The following is a 22,476-nucleotide window of genomic DNA, read 5'->3' as shown; positions in this document are numbered from 1 at the left end:
GTCCTCAAACTGGTCTTTTAGCTCATTAACTTAGCCTTCATCTGTATCCATTTATAAATTATGTCTGTTATTTCAACTATTACAGATTCTCAGTCCTCAGCCTCAGCTGCTTCATCTGCAGGGTGGGCATATGGGTTGGATGCCCTGCTCTGAGGACAGAAGAGACCTAAGTGAACAGTCCAGAGTGGAGCTGGCACTAGTCCTCACCACCCTCCCATAGGGTCATGGCCTCACTTTGCAGGAAGGTGGGGGAGGGCCAGGGTCAGAACTGTGGTTCCTGTGCTCCTGAGTGGCCCCATTAGGAGGGTATGGACCCCACTGGCTCTGCCCGCCTGCCCGCCCACCCTGCCCCAGAAGGCCTGCAGATCACCGTGGCACTGTGGAGGTTCGCTCCAGACTCCCTGTGGCTGGCAGACTCGGACGTAGTTGGGGGAGCTCAGGCTGTAGCCTTGGTCACACTCATACAGGGCCACGGATCCCAGCCGAGTGCCATTGAAGCGCAGCGTGGCATGTTTCACCTCTGCTGGGGTGCCGCAATCCACCTCTGCAGGAACACAGAAGCCTTGTCCTGCACTGTGGGGCACCTGCCTGAGGCCCCTCCCTTTGCTTTGCCCTCTGCTCTACCAGGCCACTGAGCTTAGAACCCCTGTTCCCTGCACAGCCCTCCCAGGTGAAAGTGCCTTGACTTCCAGGAGTGGCTGCCCATGGTTTTCTCCTTTCCCCTCCCTCCTTTCAGCTCCATCTGGCCCTGCTCTGCTCTTCTGGGATTAGGAAGAAATCCCATACCTTCCACCCTAACCCCCATCCCCCAGCCCTCTCACCCGCCTGGCATCGGCGTCCCATGTACCCTGCTCGACAGCGGCAGGAGAAATCTGTGCCCAGGTCCTCACAGGTACCCCCATTCATGCAGGGGCTCCGGAAGCAGGGGGAGGGGGCTGCAAGGACCGAGGGGGTCATCATCGCTGAGTCCTCCCCAAAGACCTTTAGGCTTCATGGGAGCTCTGCCTCCCACTCCTCCAAAGCAGGGCCACCCCTGCCCACTGGAAGCAGCTGCAGCCCCCAGGTGCCCTGGCTGTGCTGCCCCCAGCTGGTCTAGCCCGCTGGCTTCTGCCCATACCTTACCTATCTCACAGTGCCGCCCAGAGAAGCCTGGGGGACAGTCACACTTGTATTTGCCAATGTAGTGGAAGCAGGTGCCGCCATTGTGACAGGGGCCTGAGGCACAGGAGTCCGGCTTCCCTGGAAACAAAAGGCCCCTATGGGAGTCAGGTGTCATGCATCCATACCCAGAGCCCCTCCCCCAATCTCCAACATTCCAGGGGGGTGCTCCTGACAAGCAGACGCATGGTGGCTGGGACAGGGCTTGGCTTCCCCCATCCACGCTGACTCCAGCTGGCATGGAGCCGCACCGATCTCGCAGTGCCTCCCGGTGAAGCGGTAGGGGCAGCTGCAGTGGTAGTCGCTGCCTGCCTCCCTGCACGTGCCCCCGTTCCGGCAGGGCCCCGAGCTGCACAGGCGTGGTCGGGCTGTGTGGACAAGGATGGGGAGAGACAGAAGAGGGTGAACAGGGCCAGCTCCTGGCCATGCAGCACCCATGACACCCTACCCATGTATTCTCAACCTGTAGGCCCCATGGGCCCACCCATCTTCTCTTCTCTGTCCCAGGCCCTGGTGACCTGTGGCCCCTTCCTGGTGGAGAACTGGCCTGCATGGCAGGGAACGCAGCTGCAGCTCATAGGACTAGAATCCACTGCAGTCTAATTTTTGTTTTCAGCACCTCTAGTGGCACCAGTGTATTTTCTCTGGGTCCTAACACCCTCCCACGGCTCTTAGGGGCTCACAGGTGGTGCCTGTGCTGCAGACATCTGCATATTTAAAGGTCTGCCCTCCACCCAGAAGAATGGCGCCTTCAGAGGCCCACAGAGGAATTTAGCCCCTCAGCTTCCTCAACATTCTTGGGAGCAACTTGCAGCAGGAAAGGGGCCTGCCTGCTGTCCTCAGCCCTTCTCTCCCCACCATCCCACACCCTACAGGGCCTCACAGACTGCATGCCCAAGTTCCAGCCACCTCCCCAAAAGCTGCTGCCACCCCATGCCCCATTTTGGATGCCTTTGTTGAAGATGAAGGTCCTCGGCCACATGTGCAGAGAACCAAGACAAAGAAAGCTTCTCTTTGGAAACACCCTCTTCCTCCTGTAGGCGTGACAGAAGCTGAGGGGTGACAGGGACCTGCCCTCAGGGCCACCGTGAGAACAGAAGATACTTCCAGGTAAAGCCACTGAGGGCCTCTGTTCTCGGGACAAGCGAGGGCAGCAAGAGGCCCAGAGAGGTGTGTGTGGTCCAGGTGCTGAGCTCCATGAGGCAGGCATGAGCCTGGGCTCTGAGGAAAACCAAGTAGTGACCAGGGGGCCACAGAGCAGAACCACTAACTGAACAAGCAGCACCTGGGGCAGGGGAAGCCGTGCAGGACCAACACACGGAAGCTGGGCAACACATGACCCACTAGAACAGCAATTGAGAGTGGGTGGGGCCCTCTCTGCCCTGTCTGCGCTCCTAACCCTGCCCTCCCAGCCCCGCCCTGCCCTCCCTTGCCCTCCCCCACCGCCCACCTTTCTCACAGTGCCTGCCATGGAACCCTCGGGGGCACTCGCAAGTGTAGGAGTCCTCGTGGGCATCACAGGAACCTCCGTTGAAGCAAGGGTCTGAGTCGCAGGGTGATGGCAGTGCTGCAGGGGCAGAGGGTGGTCACCCTGCCATCCCAGCTGGAACCAAGGGCACTTAAAATATACTCTTTGTGGGGAAGGGTCTTAATTCTTTACACCAGACTCTAAGGCCCTTCCCTGGAAATTCTTTTATTCTCGATTTTTCCAGAATTCACCCTACCTCTCCTATGAGCTAGGATTGAGCTATGGCACACAGATGTTTCCGTGCCATCGTCTTCATTATCCAGTATGCAAGCCGTTAGTTATTTGTACACTCACAAACACAGTGGTATTTAGTTACATACTGAATCAGATAGGCATGAAGTAGTTTAATAGCTAAGCTAGGGACTTAGGGAGAGCTTGTAGGCATCCAGAGGTGCTTTTCCAGCTGTGAGCTTCCCGCAGCTGAGGGGGTAAACAGCCAGGCCCCTATTAGAGAGGGCGACACCAGGAAAGGTGCACCCACCCACGGGGCTACTTGTGGGCCAGTAGAGAAGCCCTGGCCTCTGCCTGCTCTGCCCCCACTTTTTCCTTCTACCACCCCTTCCCTGGTTTCTAGGCAGGCCTGTGCCTGTACCTCCCACTCACAGTGGCTGACGTTGTGGTCCGTGTGGCAGACGCAGAGGTAGCTCCCACCATACTCCATGCAGTAGCCCCCGTCGGGACACTGTGTGTTCATGTTGCAGGGAGTGGCTGTGACTTCTGCAGGGAAAGGAGAGGCCCATTCGTTTTCCCAGGGACTTCTCTTTGAGAAGGATCAGGCGGCCCCACTAGGATGGCCCAGTTCAGGCACTGGTGGGTGGGCTCCCTCCTGGGTTGGGAGTGGGGGATCATGGAACCACTAGTTAAGGGTCTGGATCGATAGTTTGGGCCCAGACCCAAGACACCAGCTATACTCTGGTTTGGGGGATTTTCAGGGGGCAGGGCAGGAAGTGTGCCCCGCTGCAGCGCTGGGCACTTACCAAATTCACAAAGGAGCCCAAAGAAGCCTGGGGGGCACTGGCAGAGGGTGGTGTTGGCCCCTAGGCATCTGCCACCATTACGGCACTCACAGTGGTCAGGGGTTCCTGTTGTAGACCAAGGGGGAGCCTCCAATGTGAGGATGCTGGAGGACTGGGGCCCTCTCTTGCTCCTGACCCTGCCCGGCTCCTGTAGCTACTTTCCCTTGAACACTGCTGTGCAGACACACATGCACACACACTCTTTCTTTCCCCCACCCACTTGTAGGTGTTTGAACACACCCCTGTCTGCCTTCCTGTGTGTACTACTCACAGGAGGACCCTCTCCTGGACTGTAGCCCTGGCAGCCCCAGCCCACTCACTCTCCCTGCAGTCGGGGCCGGTGAAGCCCTGGGGGCATTCGCACACATAGCCCTCATCTGCATCCACACAGGTGCCCCCATTCTGGCAAGGGGCCGAGAAGCAGGGATCCGGCACTGGGTGGTTTCCTGCAAGAAAGACAGAGGTCACCAGAGGCTGCACAGAGAGCATGGGAGTAATAGGGCCAAGGGCCCCCTCGTCCTGACTGACAGCACTCAGTTCTCAGTGCAAGTGGGATTTAAGCCCAAGGCCCACTTTCTGGAAACTGGTTTCTAGCTGCCTCTTACCATCTGAGCCCCCTCTGTGGAGCAGAAGTCGAAGCTAGAGTATGGAGAGCCCACGGTGTGCACCAAAGGGCGCAGCCGAGACCAGGGGGCTCCAAATGCTTCTAATCAAGCATAACATGGTTGGAATTTGCCAGATACAGTTTTTGTTGATTTCTAGTTTAACTACTGTAATCAGAGAACACCGTCCTTTTCAACTGATTGAGCTTTATTTTATGTCCTACAGGATGGTCTGTCATGGTGAGCACACTGTGAGCACTGGGAAAGGAATTGTCACTTAGGTCAGGTGGGCTGATGGTGCTGTTTGCATCTTTGAGGTCCCTGCTGATTCCTGCGAATCACTGAGAGTGGCAGGTTAGAGCCACTGCCTGTAGTTACAGATTAGTCAATTTTTCCTTGTTTTCCCTTCCCCTATGATTTTGATGTATGTTCATAGGTGCAAGTACATTAGAATTGCTCTGCCTTTTTGATGACTTGACATCTTGGTCGTAAAAGACCCCTCTGTTCCTGGCAGTATTCCTTTTCTTAGAGTTTAATCCTATAAATATAACCACTCCCAACTTCTCTTCATCAGTGTTTGTCAACTTGTTCTTTTTCATTGTTTGGGTGGTTGATTTCTTCATGTGGCTCAGAATTTATCTTTTTAAATAATTTATGGCAAAATTGACTTTTGGTCGATGTACATTTCTATGAATTTTAACACATGTATAGATTTGTGTTGCCCCTACCACAATCGGGACACAGAACATTCCATTACCCCAAACACATCCTTGTTCTATCTTCAGGTTTATAGACTTTCTCCCCTCCTGAAGCCCGGGCAACTACTGATCTGTTCATCACCACAGCTTTGTTGCTTTAAGAATGCCAGAAGTGGAAGATTACTCATGAACAGTATGTAATCTTTTGAGATTGGCTTCTTTCACTCAGCAAAAGGCCTCCAAGATCTGTCTCAGTTGCGTGATCAGCAATCATGTATCCCACGAACAGCAAAGGACATTTGGGTTCTCAGGTTTTGGTGGTTGTAAATAGACATGCTATAAACATTTGTGTATTTTGTGTGAATGTAAGTTGTCATTTCTTTAGGGTTAATAGCTAGGAATGAGATTGCTGGATCATATTATAAGTGTATGTTTAACTTTATGAAAAGCTGCCAAGTTGTTTTCACGGTGGCTAAACATTTGGCACCACCACCAAAAATACGTGAGAGTTCCCACAGTTCTGTGTCCTCACCAGTCAGCACTTTTTATTTTAGCTATTCTGATAGGTTTGTGTGGTATCTCATCGTGGCTTTAATTCGCAACTCACCAATGACTAGCGATAATGACAAATGACTGCATTTATTCAACTGCTCATTTGCCTTCCAGATACCCTTTTTGGTTAGATGTCTTGTTTAGATCTTTTGTCCATGTTTTGGTTGGTTTCTCACAGTTGAGCGTGGAGAGTTCTTTCAGAACTTTCTGTTCTGTTTCAGAACTCATCTGTTCCAGATACCAGCCTTTTGTCAGACTGAGTGCTTTGAGCACCTCTCGAAGCACGCAGCCTGTCTTCTTGTTCTCTTGACTATGACTTTCATAGAGCAGCCTGTGTCACTCTGATGAGGCCCACTTCTCTTTTTCTTTGCTGGAGCGTACTCTCCGTGTCTTATCTAAGCATCTAAGCATTGTTCACGTAACGGTGGGTCACACAGATTTTTCTCCAGTGTTTTCTTCTAAGAATGTTATGGTTTTATGTTTTCCATTCAGGTCTATGATTCATTCTGACCTAATCTTGTACAAGGTGTGAGGTTGAAGTTGAAGTTCAGTTTCTACAGAAGAGTGTCTAATTGTTCTAATACCATTTGTTGAAAAGATCATCCTTTCCCCACTGAATTGCTTCCATGCCTTTAAAAACACCTTGGCCATACTTGTATAGGTCTACTTCTGGATCCTCTCTTCTGTTCCACAGATGTATGTGTTAGTCCCTTTGCCAATACCACAGGATCTTGATCACTGCCGCTTTATAGTAAGTCTTAACACTAAGTAGTATGATGCCTCAAAATGTATTCTTTTTCAAAATTGTGTTGGTTATCCCAATTCCTTTGCCTTTCCATATAAATTTTAGAACCAGCATATTCAAAGCTACAGAAAACTCTGCTGGGACTTTAATTGGAATTTTGTTAAGTCTATCAATCAGTTTGGGGAGACCTGACATATTTACTGTGTTGAGTCTTCTAATCCATGAACATGGATGTCCTTTCATTTATTCAGATCAGCATACAAGTCCCATACATGTTTTATTAGATTTATACCAAAGTCTTTCAGTTTGGGGGAAGCTATTGTAAATGGTATTGTTTTTAATGTTTTGGATCAGATTACAATGCCCAATGTAGGGAATTCAAGAGTTCATAGATGACTGTAGGGTTGCAGCCTGAGATCCCCCCTCTCTGCAACCTCCCCATAGTTTCCAGTGCTCTAGGGCTGCCCTTTTTGTCCTTTGGCAAGAGAGCTGGGGCTTTTATTGCCCCACACTACTACTTTCTTCCTGTGAGTGCACTCATGTCTGAGCCAAGTGGTGGGTGGACAGAGAAAAAGAAAATGATGGAAGTTGCCCAGTCTTGCGGAGCTGTAGGATTTCCAATTGGAGAGGAAGTTTCCTCCTGTCAGTTTGGGCCCCTAGAGAATCCCCCCCACCTTTGCCGCTATTGTTGGTCCTGCTTCTCACGCTCAATGAGTGGCTGCTCTTGGAGCTCTTTCCATCCATCTGATGCTCACTTCTGGTCTGGGAGCTGCTTTGAGTCCAGGCGGGGGGGACACCAGAGGGAAAAAGTCATGAACTCACCACTGGTTCTGTGGTGCTTTGAAGCTTGGTCCTCTTACCCAATCCACCTGCTACTATTTATTTTTCAGAGTCCTCAGATAGCTACTCCATGCATTCTGTCCAGGGTTTCTGGCTGCATTCAGTGGGAGACACAAGGTAGATTGTACTTACTCCATCTTATCCAAAACCAGAAACCCATTCCAATTTTCAAATTATTTTCAAATTATCTGTTTTTATATTTATAGCCGGTTTCTTGTAGATAGTAGCATCTTGCTTTTCAATTCAATTTCAATTCAATTCAATGTCTGCCTTTTCATTGGTGTGTTTAACCAATTAACATAATTATCAATATGATTAAACCTACCATCTTGCTCTTGGCTCTCATTTGTCCCAATTACTCTTTATTCCTATTTTCTTCTTTTCCTGGCTTCTGGATAAAGTGTTTTTAGGATTCCATTTTATTTCTAATACTGGTTTGTTGGCTGTAACTATTATTATTATTTTTTCTTTTTCCCCTGAGTTTATAATGTATATCTTTAACTTATTGTAGTCTATCTTCAAGCAGTATTATACCACTTCATATATAATGCAAGGCCATTACTAAATTATTTCCATCTTTCCCTTCCTATCCTTTATGCCAGACATTGATAAACTATGGCTTGCAGACCAAATCTGGCCTGCCATCCATTAAAAAAAAAAGTTTCATTGGGAAACAGCCATGTCCATTCATTTATCTATGTCTATGGCTGGCTGCTTTTCCATTGCACTGGTATAGTTGAGTATCTGTGACCACATGACACATAAAGCCAAAAATACTAATATCTGGTTCTTCACAGAAAAAGCTCACGTACTCTGCTTAAGTACATTTAAGTACATAAGTACATTAAGTATATTATATCTCATTTAAGCTATTGAGGTCATACATTTTATTTCTATAAATGTTATAAACCCCATAACATATTTTTTGTGTTAAAATTATCTTTAAAGAGATTAAAAAGTAAGAAGAAAAGTATTTTACAGGCATACCTTGGAGATGTGGTGGGTTCAGTTCCAGACCACTATAATACAGCGGATATGGCAATAAAGCGAGTCAAATGAATTTTCTGGTTTTCCGGTGCTTATAAAAGTTATGTGAACACTACACTGCAGTCTATTAAGTGTGTAATAGCATCATGTCTAAGAAAATGTACACATCTTAATTAAAAAATACTTTGTAAAAAATTGATAACCAACACCTGAGACTTAGTGAGTCATAATCACTGACCACAGATCACCATAACAAATATCACCATAATTTAAAATACTGAAATATTGCAGATATGACACAGAGACACAGTGAATGAATGCTATTGGAAGGATGAACCTGTTGGGCTTGCTTGGTGCAGGGTTGCCACAAAGCTTTAATTTGTACAGAACACAGTGTCAGTGAAGGGCAATAAAATGAGGTGCGCCTGTGCATTTACACAGGCGTTTACTGTTTCTAGAGCTCTTCATTTATTTGTGTAGATCTGGATTTTCTTCTGGTGCCATTTTTCTTCAGTCTAAGGAATTTCCTTTAATGTTTCTTATAAATAAGATATGCTGGTGATGAATAATTATCTGTTTCTGCTGTCTGAAAAATACCTTAATTTCACCTTAATTTTTGAAAGATGATTTTCCTGTGTATAGACTACTAGGTTGACAGCACACTGTCTCTGGGCATGTGTTGTTTCTGATGAGAAACCTGTTAGATTCTTATTTCTCTGTATGTACTGTTTCTTGTCTTTTTCCTCTGGCTCCTTTTCAGGTGTTCTCTTTGTTATTGGTTTTCAGCAATTTGACTATGAGGTGCTTCATGTGTTTTTCTTCATGCTTTTCTTGGATGTGTGGGGTTTTAATTTTCATCATATTTAGAACATATTTGGATCTTACTTCTTCATTCATTTTCTGTGCTCCTCTGGTCCCCTCCCTCCTCCTGGGACTCTACCCATACATACACCAGACTGCCAAGCAACCCCACAGGTTGCTGAGGATATGGTCCTGGGTATAATCTCTCTTTCCTGTGCTGCTTGTTGGGCTGTTTCTTTCTTCATATTCACTGATCTTCCCTTCTGCAATGTCTAACCTGTTGGTAATATAGTCAGTATATTTTTTAAATTGAGATTTTATGTTTTTTTTTTTTTAATCTCCTAGAAGCTTATTTTCTTCTATCTTCTACTTCTCACTGTGTCTTTTTTCCTCAGTGGTCTTGAGCACATGGATCATGTTCACAGTGGATGATTAAACATGCATATCTGGGCAAATAATTTCATCATCATCTCTGCCTCCTTTTTCTATTGATCTGCTTTTCTCCTGGCTGTGGTTCATATATTCTTGATTCTTGGTATGCTTGATAATTTTTGGTTGGGTATTTGGAGGTCCTGGATTCTGTTATATTCCTTTAAAGAATATAGGATTTGATTCTGGCATATGGTTCAATCACTTGGGATTGTTTTGATTCTTTCAAATTTTCCTTTAATATTTCCTAGGACAGGTCAGATTAGTCTTTATTCTAGTGTTTATTTTTCCGTACCAGCAAGATGATACCCCAGTAAAGACTCTCTCCACCTTGGCCATGGGCATAAGGAGCTCTGTATGCACTCTGGCTGTAGAAAAGTGAGTCATCCCCCCACCACCTGCCCCATGCTGAGAGAAGAGGCAAGGGGTCCCTCTGCAGATTCTTCTTGCACTCTCTCCATTCACTCTTAGTAACTCCATCCTTTCTGGAAGTCTCCCCACCAATTGCAGCTACCAAACTAGAATCCCTGTCTCCATGACCCAGAGACTCAGAGGAACTGCTAGAGCCTGGATCTGCTTGCTGCACAGTGGCCTGGAAATTCCCATGGGCAGACTATAGGGTGCCCTTCTTTTCAGTCCCTCCTCGCAGGGGTAGCAGCCCTGTGATGCCTGTGGTCCAATGGCAGAAAACAGTCATTTCATATATTTTAACTGCTTTTCTAGTTTTGATAGTGAGGGAAATTCTCAGAGCAGTCAATCTTTTTTTGCCAGAAGCAGAAGAATGGGTACTTCTTTTTTTTTTTTTCCAATTATCTCTAATTTTTGTCCACCTTCCTGTTGAATCTGGGTAGAATGTCCAGACTGCCACCTTGTAATGGGACTAATAAGCTTTTACTAAGGGTGGAAGTGTCAGTTCTGTTGTTTCATATTGGTTGCATTTGTTTGTATCATTCTTTCTGTACAACAGGTGGTCTCTTTGCAAATCTTTTGAAATCACTGATCCATTTTCTAACATGAGCTTAGTTAAATACACAGATATTAAATATTTAGATAACAATCTGGGCAAGGTGAACTGTGACCCATCATAGGGATTTTAAGCAACCAAACAGGTAAGGTTGCTGTGTTCCCCCTTCCCCTCTGCATGGCAGAGCCTCACCCTCTCCTCAGGACACGGGCTGTCCTGTGTGTGGCCCTCTGACCAAAGGCTGATGGAGGGCATAGCATCCATCTGTATCTTACTTATGGGTAAATTTTAATCTCCTTCTTAAGTTTTTAGGCTCAAACTAAATTTGACAAGCTTCTCATGAGCTTCTCCCAGGGGGAGCAGCTGCTCAAGCTGTGACCTTTGCTTTGCTGGCACAGTGGCCGAGCGAGGCCTTTGGTGGTCAGGGCGAGGTCAGATGCTAACCTGAATTTATTCTGTGGGTTATAAAATCGAGTTGGCCTCTTAACTGATCTACCAAGTCATAACCAGCATTTAAAACAACATGAAGTAGCAACTAGCAGATTTCATCACATGTAATAAAGGTCAGTTTTCTTGCCAACTGCTGTGGCTTGTTCCCTTGCATGGTGAGGGGTCTGGAGTAGGAAAAAAGGATGTTAATAAGCCAAGAATCTCCTGAGCAGGAAGAAAGGCCATGAGAGGGTGGCCATCTTGCCCTGCATCTCATAGATGGCTACCAGGACTGGAGGGGACTAGAGGGGGCAGGAGGCACACTCAGCCCTGCACCACCCATGGTGGCAGAGTTGGGACCAGCATGGAAGCTCAGGGGACAGACTGGTACAGGCAGGGCTGGGGAAAGTACCCCCCAGGACAGTGGTGGGGCTGAGCTGGACAGTGAGGGAAAGGGGCCAGGAGGCTGCGAGGGACTACTGTTCTGGGGGCTGCCGGCATGGGCTGTTACCTGTCTCACAGCGAGGTCCCTCGAAGGGCTCTGCGCACAGGCAGGTGAAGTTCCCCATGAGGTTGACACATGAGCCCCCGTTGAGGCACGGGCTGGAGGCACACTCATCCACATCTGGGGGCAGCGGAGGTGGGAACTTGGCTCAAGCCAGCCTTTGCTCCCGAGCACTAGCCTCTCCCACCCCCCAGGGCTGGACCCTCACCCGTCTCACAGGCCACACCCGTGTAGCCAGGAAGGCATAGGCACACCGCTGAGCCCTCCTCCGCCTGGCACTGGCCACCGTTCTTACATTCTCTGGTGTCACATGGAGACAGTGCTGCAAGGACAGAGCAGTGGAAGGTGTCAGACCTCCGGCTGGGCTCCTAGGAATTTCTGCTAAACCCCATTCTGGAGGGCATCAGGCTGTTGGGGGGGCCTGGCTGGATAGTCCCCACTCAGCAGCCCAGCAACTGGCCACATGGGGTCTGTTTCAGCCCATCCCCGGTGGTAGGAGGCTGTGTGCATGCTGGTTGGGGACACAGGGCTTAGTGTTCTCAGCTGCCAGCACAGAGCGGGGTTCCTCTGGGTGGGGCAGAGTGACACAGCCTGTGATGGGGTCTTGAAGGTGATGCATGTGCAGATGTGCAGGAGGGGCCTGAATGGCTCTGAGGTGATGGGTTGTGGGCAGGCAGGTGATGTGTTGCATGGTCTGGTACAAAGGCACTCAGCCCCCATCAGGTGGGAACCCACTGAGGTGGAGCTCGCCTCTGGCCACCTTCACCCAGCATGCCGGCCCCTCAGACTCCCTGGTGGCTCCTGGCCCGTGAGCCCTGGCAACTGAGCTGGCAGGGAGGGGAGTGGGAGGGACACTGCCTTCCCTCAGCTATGTCACATGTCCTGATGACAGCGCATGCCCCAAACAACTCAGTATAGGAACCAAGGCAATCGTTAGACCATGAGGCCCTCCCTTGACTTGTGGGGGCCAGTGGGAGGGAGGACAGGGGACGTGTGGAGGTGCTTTGGTGGCCACAGTGCTAGTTGACTCCTGTCTCCTGGGTCCTGACCCCACCAAAGAGCAGTGCTGGGCGCCTGTGGGGAGGAGGGGCTCCAGGTGAACAGCACACATGTCCCTGCTGTTGTGTGCTCTGGGGGCTCAGGTGGGTCCTGAGACCAGCGAGCCTCCATGGGGACCTGGGACCTGTTGCTGTCATCAGAGTGACCGCAAGGAGGCCAAGGCACAGGGCTACTGGCTATGGCCCCGGGTCCTCCTAGGGGCCTTGCTGGGCACACATGTTTATATACACTGGGGTCCCAGACTTTAAAACATTTCTTGTGGCTCTAAGTCACTCTTAGAAACAGCTCTTCTAGATTGAGACACTCTTGTACAATTGTTATTTGTACACACTTGATTTAACCATGTGTTATATGTGTTCCTAAATAATGGTTACACATCAGTAAGTATTTTAGGGGAATGGCTGTGGGTCCAGCTCAGTGGGGATTAGAGGTCATGGTGCTTTGATTTTAAGGGATTCTCTTTTTTGGGCTCCCCTAGCAGCTTCCCACAATGAGACTAGGGGCAGCAGTGGGGGTTCCATCTTCCTTTACCAGGTGGGCAAAGAGCCAGGATGTGGGGGCCCCAGAGAGGGCTGGGTGAAGGGCAGGAAGTGGAGGCTGGATCTGCCAGCATTGCTTAAAAAGACCCCCGCTCAGAAGGGGGTGGCAGAGTGGGGTGCAGCTGCAGTCTGGAAGCAAGGGAGGTCCTAAGAAGTACCCCAACCTATGTCAAGGCTGTGAGACCCCAGGAGCTGGAGAGAAACAGCCAGCAAGCCAGTCCAGAGCTGAGGGGCAATGATGACTCCAATCGTACCTGGGTGGCTGTCGGGCAGGCCCCACGGCCAAGCTGGAACTGGACACTGGCCTGTACCAAGGTGCCTTCCCTGGTCTGAACACCAGGGCCCAGGAGGCGTGAGTGCCATGGTCAGTGTTCCTGCTGTACTCATGAGATGGGGCTTTCATCTGGAGTCTGGGCTCTGTCCCCAGTGGGCCCACTGCCATGCCCTCTGTCGGTGCTGACTCAGGGCTCCCATGAGGCTGACCCCCGGTCAGGCAGGACCGTTCTGGTCATTCTTCCACCAATGGGGCCAAAGGACCTGGGCATGCTCCTCTTACGTGTCTCACAGGTGGGTCCCCCGAAGCTGGCCGGGCACTGGCAGCTGAAGCTGTTGACACCATGTGTGCAGGTCCCGCCATTTTGACACGGATGGGAAGCACATTCATTCACATCTGAAAAACGGGGCAGCTGGGGCCTCAGTGGAGGAAGCCAGGTTGGGGAGGATCTGCTCAGACCCCTTCTGGGCCTCACTTCCAGTGGGGGTCGGCTTCAAAGGGGCAGATGCACCCCCAGCCCACACACTCACCATCAGGGAGCCACAGCGTTTATGTACTCCCACCATCCCCTTGCTACCCCATCTTCCCACCCCACAGCACGCACACCATGGAGACAGAGACCCTGGACCTTTGGCCCTGAGGCCACTGGCTGTGCTGGCAGTATAGACTCACCCAGGTGACACCGCCTCCCCGTGAAGCCTGAGAGGCAGGAGCAGGTGTAGGAGGGGTTGCCCGTGACACAGTCGTCGATGCACTTGCCACCGTTAAGGCACGGGCGCAGGGCCAGGCACACGGAGGCTGTGGACACAGGAAGGAACGAGCCGTCCCTTCCCTCCCTGGACCCAAAGGGCCCATCTAGGAGGAATGGCTGTGCGGTCTGCTGGCAGCCCAGCATCCGCAGTTAACTTCCCAGTTCTTCCCAGGATGCCCAGGGTGCCTGCCGTCTACTGCCTGCCCGCATGTCCCGCTGACACCTGGATGCCCAAGCTGGGACGTTGGCTTCCCCTGCACCCGTCATGCCCACAGCACCATCTTCTTTTTTCTTTTTTTAATATTTTTATTTGTTTATTTTTCAGAGAGAGAGAGAGAGCAGCACAAGCAGGAGGAGCCGCAGACAGAGGGAGAAACAGACTCCCATGGAACAGGGAGCCTGATGTGGATCTCAATCCCAGGACCCTGAGATCATGACCTGAGCTGAAGGCAGACGCTGGACCGACTGAGCCCCCCAGGCTCCCCTCCATAGCACCTTCTTATGACTTTAATCCATCGACTTCCAGATTTTTCTGAGGAACTAAGAAGACAAAGACCCAAGGGTGCCCAGCAACACAGGAAGACAGGAGTGTGCCTCATGGAAAGAACATCCACAGATGTGGAAGAGGAGGGACCCCATGGGAGCCAGAGGTGGGTCGGAGGCCCTCAGACCCTCCAAGGGGGGGATGCAGTCTGATCTCAGCACTGCCGCCAACTATTGCAGAAATGTAGGCTCAGCTGCCCCTCCAGATCTTCCCATGGAAACAAGAGGGCCGCCCTCAGAGCTCTGGAAGGTAGGATTTCTCGTATCACAGCCTCCTGGCCAGGGAGGGCCTCCAGCAGTTCCTGGGGCCCACCTAACCCCGTGCCTGGGCCCTTCAGGACCAGCCACCCTCAGAGGCCAGCTCAGGGGGCCCTCCCCCTCTGGAGAAGTAAGGCTAGTGACATTGGCAGGGAGGAGCACAAATTGGCACCCCAATGTCTTGGATTTCCTGTTGCTAGGGGGAGCCCGGGAGATCTGGCCTAATCAAGGGGAGCAATAGGGAACACTCCTGAAAGTACCCTGGAGCCCAGAACACCATCAGGGCAAAGGGAGTCTTTTGGATTGTTTCTGCTCCTCGTGCCTGCACTTCTACTCACGTAGCCACACTGTCACTTAACCAGTCGTGGTTCGGCGACCCTGTAGAGTGTGCTCTCTGCATGGGCCCAGTTTTGGGACCTGCCTTTCTCTAGAGATAGACTTCCAGGTGTGGATGCACTCGGGGCCTCTTAGGTGGGACTCGGCCCTCCCTTGCCAAGCAAAGCCAGCGTGTGGGCTCTACCTCCCGGGCTTGCAGTGTGGCAGTGGGGAAGCAAGGCAGCTCCAGCGGGCTTCTGTGTGCACTAGTTGGGAAGGCCCAGCAATGCCTCCTCATCTACAACCCACTAGAAGTCTTAGATAGCAGGGGAAGCACATCCACATGGGAAAGGGATCCCTGGGGGACTGGCCAGACCCTCCTCTGAAGATCCCGTTTCTCAGGGTCTCACAGCCTGCAATCTTTCTAGAAAAGGGGCATCGGCCTGCCCACACCTAGACCCACACCTGTACCTACACCTGCACCCACATGTATAGCCACACCTGCTCACACCAGTCCCCACCTGTACCCACACCTGTCACCCACTGCTCAGGCTTGCGTCCATACTACACTGATGCCAGCTCACGGCAGCCCACATCCGCACTTTGCCTTGATCCTCAGCAACCCAAGCCCCTGGCTCTTGGGCTCCTTGGTTCGAGTTCCCCCATCCCCTAAGCTCAGACTCGGGCTGAGGCGTATTTGGTGCTCCAAAGCAGGGGGTGGTGCTTAGGTTCCCCAGGCATCTCTTGCTGGAGCATCTTCCCTGGTCCTTGGTGAGCCTTTCTGCCCACCAGCACGTGCCTGACCCCCAGGCCCTGGGCCCTGGGCCCTGGGCCCTGAGAAGTGTGCGTCTGCCCCCCTGGCCAGTCCCGATTGGCTGCACCTGCCCTGGGTTAGCTCTCAGAGACTGGTGTTCTGAGAAGCCCTCGGCCTCCTTGTGGGTGGGAGGTGAGTCTGCTAGGACCCTCTAGACACCAGCCTCACTGTGGCCTTTGTGGGGCCTGTGGTTAGCTCTCCACCGAGTGGCTAAATCAATCCCCTCGTCTCTGTTTATAAGCATCATGTTTCAGAAGCTTCTGTGCCTCCTCCAGGGCCCCCCCAGAGGAAGGGGCCAGGATGCATCTTTCTGCCCTGGGGGGGACCCTCCCCCTATCTACTGTACCTTATGAGCTTTCAACTCCCTCCACTCAGTAGATGCCTGGGGTGTGTGACAAGTGTCAAATCCCAGGAAACAGCAAGTCCACGCAAATGTGGGGAAATGGGTGAAAAAAATATCTGACTTCTAGGTGGTCCTGGGGACACAGGAGACCTGGGTGGTGCTCCTCCCCCACCAAGAACACAGGCTGGGAGAGAATGAGGGGAAAGCGTTGACTCCTGGCCCCAAGAAGGGGCGGCCCACTTTGCACCACAAACCTCTGTCTCCCTGGCCCCGGAGCCAGAGCCAAGGTAGGGAAGCCTCCCCAGGAGGAGACAGGGCTCAAGGGGCAAGCTACTACCTGCCCACATTCATGGCTGGGGGAGAGGGGTGGGGGAGGCCAAGCCCTCCTGGCCAGCAGCCTGCCCCGTCCCCAGCCTCCCGCTCCCTCCTCCCTCCTAGGGTCCCACCCCCTCCTCTCATCCCCCACTCCCTGAGCCCCCCCAACCCACAGCCCTGAGCCGCTGGCTCCATCCTCTTACTTGTATGGCTGCAGCCCCCCACGCGCACCTGGGCATCATCGATTCTGAACGCCCAGCGCCCGGGCACGCCCACGTTGGTGGTGGTCTCCACCTCTGCCATGTCCGCTGTGCGGGAGCCGGGGATGCTGAAGTAGCGCCGCCCATCACCCGCATTGAAACCGGCCTGGGGGTGGGGTGGGGGATGGAGAGTCGGGGGGGCAGGCATGGGTTGGTCTGCAGGTCTCCCTAAAATTCCTGAGACCTCCCTCCCTGCGGTGGCCATGGTCAAAGAGATCATATGGAAGATGGCCTTGTAGTCCTGGAGTTTTATGGGTTTGGGGGTACCCTACCACCCTCCACATTGTTACTGTTCTGAGGAGCAGCCTCCCAGCTGGGCCACAGATCCTGGCCACCGACACAGTTGGGCCCCAGCATGCTGCCCTCGCACACCTGCAGGGACTTCCTCCCTGGCCTCTTGGCTTCCGTGGAGACCAGGGGCAGGTGTGACCTCAGAAGAAAGTAGATGGCTAGGAAGGAGATGAGGGTATTCCCATCCTGAGGGAGCACTCGATGGCCTTGGGGACTTGCACTTGACCACTCCCTTGACACCTGTGATTTCCTGCTGGCCACAGTTCTGTGGGCCACAGGGCAGGGCAGGGCAGACCCCAGGACAGGTAGCATGCATAGAACCATGGTCCCATGTACCTTGGCTGCAACTGGCTCTGGGAGGCCAGGGCAACGCAGGGCAGAACAGAAATGCCTTTGACCTGAGGATGTTTCTGAATCTGGCCTGGGGTTAGCATCAGAAGGCCTCACACTGGCATCTGCACAGTACTGGGTGTGTGTAGGGGGGGTCTGTCTAGACAGACAGACAGGACAGTCGTGGCAGTGGGGAGCCGGGCCCCTACCTGGGCTGCGATGCCCCCCAGGCCCGTGGTGTCGCCCCCGCTGCTGGCGTGTGTGCCTGTGGTCCACGTGATGGACTCGTAGTTGAAGATGGTGAAGGAGAACTTGCCATCAGTGATAAGCACAGTCTGGAACGTGTTGACCTGTCAAGGAGGGAGGCCTGAACCAGGTTCTGGGCTCCCCCATCCATGCTGCAAGTCCCTGCCCCCTTCAGCATGCCTTTACACAATGTCCTCATCTACTGACCCTTCCTCTGTCTTCCTAACTAGCTGGTCAGCCATCTGCCGTCGAGCTGATGGCCTCGTCCTCATCCTCCACTGTGTCCCTAGATCCTGAGGCCCTGGCATAGGTCAGGGCCCCTAAGAATGGTTAGCTGGTGAGTGAGACACACTGAGGTGTCACCAGGGCCCACAGACGCCAGGTGCAGACACTGCGCCCTGTGGTGGCTGGGGCACAAAAGTTAGCGTTAACTGGGTAAAATCCCCAAAATTGCTTCATGTGAAACAAAAAATGTAAAGAGGGAAAGATAAAAAGAGGAAACAAGGAAAAGCAGGGGTTTTTTGGTTTGTTTGTTTTTCATGGATTTCTCTTCCACGAAGATATTATTGAATGGTATATACATGAGATGTTATTTCAGACTAGGGAAGGGGTTGGATTAAGAATGATCTTGGGACAATAGGAAACTGTCTTAAAAAGAAGAAATTTAGAGCTTTATATCACTCATGAAAATAAATACCACATCAAGTAAGGTTGTGAACAGAACCATCAAAGCCCTAGAGGAAAATATAGGCGAGTGCTTGGAGCCATGTCGAGGGAAGACTTTAAGTGTAACATTTGTTAACTGCAAAACCCAAAAAGGAGATTTATATATTTGACTACAAAAGCTTCTGCATATAAAAAAGTGCCATAAGATCAAACAGAGTGGCCACACAGCAAAGTGAAAAATGTATTTATAACAGAGGGGGCAGGTGAAATTATTGATATCCTAAATTGAAGCAGAACTTCCATGGGCCAGGAAGAAAAAGACAACAGAAAATTGGCAAAGTTTATGTGAACAGAGGCATTACCACAGAAGACACCTCGTTGATAATACAGGACAAATTCAGCAGCACTAGAAGCTGAGAGGTGAAGCGTAATAGAGAAAGGGCTTCCGTGTCTGCTGGAGCGGCTGGCAAGGGTGCAGCATGCTGGGTCCCCCGGCTGGGCACAGGGAGACCGGGGCTTACACATCTGGCTTGTTCGTGCCTGGTGGGGGGGGGGCGGCGCACAGGCTTGAGGGGCAATCAGGCCTCTGTGGGCAGCAACCTTCCTGCTGGAGACTCATGCCAGACAACAGCTCCCAATCTAGCAGGGCCTGGCAGTGCCCACCGTGGGACACCTTGCCATCGGTGCCACCTGGCACAGTGATGGTCTGCAGGTGTGGGACAGTGGGACAGCACTGGTCTGTCCTTTCCCTTACATAACCATGAACAGCAGGAAGACTGAGTGCTCCCCTTGGGGAACACAGACCTGCTGCTAGCACTCTGAAGATATCCAGGATCAGTGGCTGTGAAAGCGGAGTGGCGGTGAGCTGAGGAAGGGCAAGCCAGCAGCCGGTGTGGCCAGAGGTAGGGTCCAGAGCTCGAGGAGACCCAGACCCTGCATGGAGCTTCACGCTCCCTCCCTGCCAAGCAGCTGGCTCTAGGAGGCTCCCAGGTTACAGACCAGCCCCCAAACCCAGAACTCTGACCCTTTCCAGGGATGCATGTGTTGCCCGATAATTTGTAGCCCCCATATCCGGGCCTGCCAGCCTGCAAACTGGAGAAGTTAGGGTTTCCTCTGTTGGCATAGGAGGGGCTCTGTTCCTCCTCCTTCCAGGGGGCTGCAGAAGTGCCAGGGATTTCCACGTGGGAGAAGGAGGAAAATGCCCTACTCCTGCTGAGTAAAAAACCAAAACACAAAACAGTGAGTTCTAGCCAGCTCTATTTGTTAAAGTGTGTGTCAGGATGCAATAGATATTTGATGGGATTGATCTCTTGTTAGCAGACTTACTGATTCTTTTTTCTTTTTGTTACAAGGATGTTTTTCTTACAAATTGATAAGAAAAACAAGTGAAGCTGACAAAATATTAGTGGACTGTGCATGAATAAATTCCATGAAAAGTGTCAATATTTATTTGTAGTAATGTTTATAGGAAAAGCCAGTCTTCCCCTATTCACTGTCATACTGCTTTTAAGAAATTCAACAGTGAACATCTCAGACCCTCAGTGTCCCTGGATGTGCTTGCTGGCATTCTCTTTGTCATCTTGGCTGCTGGAGAACTCAGGGTTTGTGCGGGACTCACAGGTCCCTGCCTGCAGGCACTGTCTCCCACTCACACTGTTTACCTGAGTCACCATTGCTAGGGACCCCGGCTGTACCTCCAGGTTCCCACTGGGCACCCCTACACTCTGAGTGAAAGCCTCAATTGCCCCCACCCTCTGCCCAGGCATGTGTATGATGGGAAGCCCAGCCCTGCCATTGACTGCTCTACCTCTCCCCTGCAGCCCAGGGTCCCAACACAGCTGTCCCTCGGGCTGCTGTGTTGAGACCCTGAACCATCCCATTCTCCCCGCTCTGGAGCCCCATATGTCTTGCAGAACAGTCTCCATGAGAGTTCCTGCTCCCAGGTTGTGCTGTGCTGGGCACTTCTCAGTGCTTGGCATCGAGAGTGTGCCCCACAGGAAAGACGTGCCCCTGCTGCCTTTGTTGTTTGGCATTATCATAGAATAGAGGATAAAACAGAATAAACTTCCCACTTAGCCTATTGAGCATTGAACCATTCCAGATGGAAATCCTTCTGACACATGCGATCTGCATCTCTCTAGTGTGTGAACTACTGTGTCAGGGCATTTGGCATTTTCCTATAGAGACAAGTGTTTTCTGGGAGGGCTGGGAAGGTCAAGGCTCTGTCCTAATTCAGCCTGGCTCTGTGACCCTGGGAGAGTGACTTCCATCCCTGAGCTGGGTGTTCCTGTCTCAGGCATGGACCAGTGATTATGTCTGGCCCACCTCAGCCAGGTGCAGCCCCTGGGGGGAGACCCTGGACCCCAGACGGACGTCCTCCCTATCCCAGGACTGAAAACTCACAGGGGAAGAGGAGCTGCCTCCGAAGAAGGTCACACGGTACCAGGTGGCTATGAAAACCCAGGTGGCGGAGAAGTCCAGGAGCTCAGGGAAGTATCGCCTGACATCCTCTGTGGCTCTGCGCAGCGTGGCTGGGTCAGTGGCCTCCCGGTAGTACACATCACCTGCACGTCGATTGTCCACATCTGCCCAGAAGGCTGCCACTACGCAGCGGTCCTTGGCGATGGGAAATGCCACTGGGGTGAACTGAGAGACCTCCTTCAGGAAGGAGATGATCCCATTATTGTTCACCTGTCAGAAAGTCAGAGAGGGGACCAATGGGCACCTAGGGCTGGCAGGTGGGCCTGATGGTCTCCCCTGCCTCACCCACCAGGCACCCTCCAAGGGTGACCTGGCCTTGGGCAAGGCATCCCCAGGATGGCTTGACAGTTCCTGGTCCCTGATATGGGACCCCTTGGTCTGGTCCAGCCCCTTGCAGACAGGCTGTGTGCTTTGGGACAGGCTCTGGTCTGTTTTCTGTACCTGATGCCCAGTAGAATGCCCAGACCTGGGTTGCTGTTGTGGGGTTGGGGAGCTCCCACTGGGGCCTTGGCTTTGGACAAATGGGATGCTCAGGACCTGGGTCCCACTTGAATCAGGGACCTTGAGAGGGCACAGCAGAGTTCCAGCCTCCAAGTCAGTATGGACAGGTGTGTAGGAAGCATGTAAGTAAGGGGAGGAAATAGCACCCACAGAGCAGAGCTGGGGATGGGCAGGAGCCAGTGTGGCCAGGGGAGGCTGGAAGGGCCTTGATTGCTGGGGTGGGGGTGGGGTGGTCTGTTCTCAGGACTCCAGATGGTGGGGAGCCCCAGAATGCTCCTAAGAAGAAGAAGGGGAGCAGCATCTCCGCAGTAATACACAATGGGTCACCATGCTGATCCTGCCACTCAGTTAGCTGTGCAACCTTGAGGCAAGTTAGCCTGGCCTTTCTGTGTTCCAGATGTTTACCTGTGAGATGGGGATAACACTAGTACTTGCCTCCAGGATGCAGGGCAGCCTTGAATGAATTAATGATCACAAAGCTGGTCTCTAAAAGCTGTGCTTTTAGAAGAGACCTTCTGGACTTCCCCTTTAGGTGAGATCCTGCTCTATAATCCAGACCAATACAAAAGACTGATAAGCACACCTCCCTTCTGAAAGGCACAAAAGAGCAAACAAGCAAGTGAGGGAGTTTCAGTGTTTGTGCTCCAAATTGAGGACAGGGAAGGACTGGAGGTGAGCCTGGCACTCAAAGCTCCTTTTGTCCTGAGGGCATCTGCAGACTCACAAGCAACAGATGCAAAGAAGACCTGCAGTTTCAGCAGCCTCATGGAGGGAAAGGGAGAGAAACCTCAAAGCTCAGAACTCACTCAAGGTTGGGGATAAACCCCCATATTAGGCAGGGTGAGCTTGAAGTACAAAGTCCCTGTGCATATGAGTCCCTGTCTCATACTCTGCTGTCCCCTCACCTAAGCAATCCAGGGCCCCTCACAACCGGACTTGGTTTATGGTGGCTCCCAAAGGGTAGCATTCCAAGGTTCCAGGCAGAAGCAAATAGAACCCTCTCTGGAAGAAGATAGCAGCATCTTAGACCTCAAGCTATTCATATAAGCAGTTTTTCAAATACAAAACCCAGGACACAATCAAAGATAATCCAGCACACAAGGAAGCAAGATGCCACTAACAGGAATTAAGTCGAAATGAGAGAAACATTGCCTATCAGAATTATCAAAGGCTATAAAATAGCTAAGTTTACCATGTTCCAAGAAAACACAAACTTTAAATTTTGTCAAGAGAATA

General features: G+C 51.7%; 1 protein-coding gene across 9 annotated transcripts in view; it reads right to left on the bottom strand.

Annotated features, from left to right (window-relative positions):
- SNED1 (sushi, nidogen and EGF like domains 1) overlaps positions 1-22,476 on the bottom strand; it is an 81,780-nt gene that overhangs the window by 35,160 nt on the left and 24,144 nt on the right. For 3 of the 9 annotated variants that reach the window (XM_059393897.1, XM_059393902.1, XM_059393906.1), the window contains exons 2-16: positions 20,662-20,949; positions 17,556-17,696; positions 16,669-16,831; positions 13,799-13,924; positions 13,409-13,522; positions 11,463-11,576; positions 11,261-11,374; positions 4,023-4,148; positions 3,664-3,768; positions 3,290-3,403; positions 2,609-2,725; positions 1,410-1,526; positions 1,123-1,239; positions 822-935; positions 371-544 (exon numbers count right to left, since the gene is read on the bottom strand). In XM_059393897.1, coding sequence (XP_059249880.1) covers positions 371-544; positions 822-935; positions 1,123-1,239; positions 1,410-1,526; positions 2,609-2,725; positions 3,290-3,403; positions 3,664-3,768; positions 4,023-4,148; positions 11,261-11,374; positions 11,463-11,576; positions 13,409-13,522; positions 13,799-13,924; positions 16,669-16,831; positions 17,556-17,696; positions 20,662-20,949 — 2,044 coding nt within the window. The remainder of the gene's footprint in view (positions 1-370; positions 545-821; positions 936-1,122; positions 1,240-1,409; positions 1,527-2,608; positions 2,726-3,289; positions 3,404-3,663; positions 3,769-4,022; positions 4,149-11,260; positions 11,375-11,462; positions 11,577-13,408; positions 13,523-13,798; positions 13,925-16,668; positions 16,832-17,555; positions 17,697-20,661; positions 20,950-22,476) is intronic. The other 6 variants (XM_059393899.1, XM_059393898.1, XM_059393900.1 and 3 more) reach the window with 6 other exon arrangements.

Source organism: Mustela nigripes, chromosome 3 (assembly GCF_022355385.1).
Source record: "Mustela nigripes isolate SB6536 chromosome 3, MUSNIG.SB6536, whole genome shotgun sequence".
Taxonomy (NCBI): Eukaryota; Metazoa; Chordata; class Mammalia; order Carnivora; family Mustelidae; genus Mustela; species Mustela nigripes.
Note: the sequence above shows the minus strand (reverse complement) of the source record. Positions and strands in the feature narration are given on the sequence as shown.